Source organism: Eimeria acervulina, genomic scaffold (assembly GCF_000499425.1).
Source record: "Eimeria acervulina Houghton genomic scaffold, Eah_scaff2740, whole genome shotgun sequence".
Classification (NCBI taxonomy): Eukaryota; Apicomplexa; class Conoidasida; order Eucoccidiorida; family Eimeriidae; genus Eimeria; species Eimeria acervulina.
The window spans coordinates 1-1749 of NW_013548053.1; the positions used below are offsets into that span (position 1 = coordinate 1).

The window sequence follows — 1749 nt, forward strand, 5'->3', positions numbered from 1 at the left end:
TTATACTATTTATAGTATATTGTGGATTTGTTGTTATTATTAATAATTAAATAAATTATTATTATAAATAGTAATACATATAATATATTATTATACATCATACAATATAATATATACGTGAATAAACTAATCAATCTTAATAATAATAATAATAATAATAATAATAATAATAATAATAATGTATATAATTGAATAGATAATTATATGGATTAAATAATTAATTCGTTAGTATAATATATATAAAATAAATAAATAAAAGAAAAAGAAACAGCAGCATTTTCATTTGTCTCTCTCTCTCTATGCATGCAGCGATAATATATATTTTCTTTTTTTTGTTTCTTTTTCTGTTTCTCCCCAGGACGTCGTTGTAGAGTTTTATATTTTGTGGCCGTCAGCAGAAATGGCTGAATGCAGCAGCAGCAGCAGCAGCAGCAGCAGCAGCAGCAGCAGCAGCAGTGCAGCAGCAGACGCTGAGCTGTGTCCCTCTGTTGCTGCTGCCTTCGAAAACAACAACGGCAACGCAGCCGCAGCAGCAGCAGCAACCGCAGCGGCAGCAACAGCAGCAGCAGCAAATACTTCCTTGGAGACAAACAGCAGCAGCAGCAGCAGCAGCAGCAGCAAAAATGAGGAGAAGAGAGAGACAGGACCAACACAGGCAGACACAGGAGACGCTCCCCAGCAGCAGCAACAACAACAGCAGCAGCAGCAACAACAACAGCAGCAGCACCAGCAGCACCAGCAGCAGCACCAGCAGCAGCACCAGCAGCACCAGCACCAGCAGCAGCAGCAGAAGCAGCAGAAGCAGCAGCAGCAGCAGCAGCATTACAGTCGTAGTTGTGTGTTATTTAAAGAGCGAATGCAAGTAGAAGGAGAAGAAATAAAAAGCGTAGAAGTTTATGAAGAAATATTTAATTTCGCTCTCTTCGAGTCGCAGTTTGGGTCCCCCTGTACATATCTTTAATTTATTATATTATATAAATATATATATATATATATATATATACACATATATATCTATATATTTATAAATATATATATATAGATTGTATTTAAATATATATATTTATTATTTTAGTTTTAATCTGTTATTGTTTTCTTTGTTTGTTGTCTGTTCGTTTGTTCTTCTTTAATTAATATACATTTTTAAATATTTTATATTTTTAAACTTTGTATGTTGTTATTCTTTTGCTTCTTTCTTTTGTCTTTTTAGCTCTTTATTCTTATTTTATCTTTCTTTATTATCTTCTTCTTCGCTTTAATTCATTTATTTTATTTTATTTTATTTTATTTTTTATCTACTTTCTTTTTTATTTTCTTTGTCTTATCTCTTTATTTTATTTTCTGTCTTTGTCTTATTTTATTTAATTTTGTTTTCTGTCTTTATTTCACCTTCTTTATTTTATTTTCTTTATTTTATTTTCTTTATTTTATTTTCTCTTTATTTTACTTTCTGTCTTTTTGTCTTCGTTCTTTGTCTTTTCGCCTACCGTATAAATTCAAAATGTGTTCGTTCGAATGCATCATATTTGTATTGTAGATATATATATATATATACATATATATATTGTATATATATATATATATATAGATATTATATATATATGCATATTTATTTATTTATATAATATGTAAATATATATATAATAATAAATGCAGTCTATATGTATATAAATATATATACATATTGTATAGAGTGACTGTAATACGTGTACTTACATATATTATCATATATAATATATATATATATAT

The 1749-nt window shown here is 28.8% G+C and overlaps 1 protein-coding gene across 1 annotated transcript; it reads left to right on the plus strand.

Moving 5' to 3' along the window:
• Positions 1–358: 358 nt before the first annotated feature.
• Positions 359–961, plus strand: EAH_00067420 (hypothetical protein; the record flags this gene model as incomplete). The annotated part of the gene is made up of 1 exon (XM_013392542.1): positions 359–961. A coding segment is annotated over one exon (603 nt), but the record flags the coding sequence as incomplete, so codon positions are not given.
• Positions 962–1749: the final 788 nt, after the last annotated feature.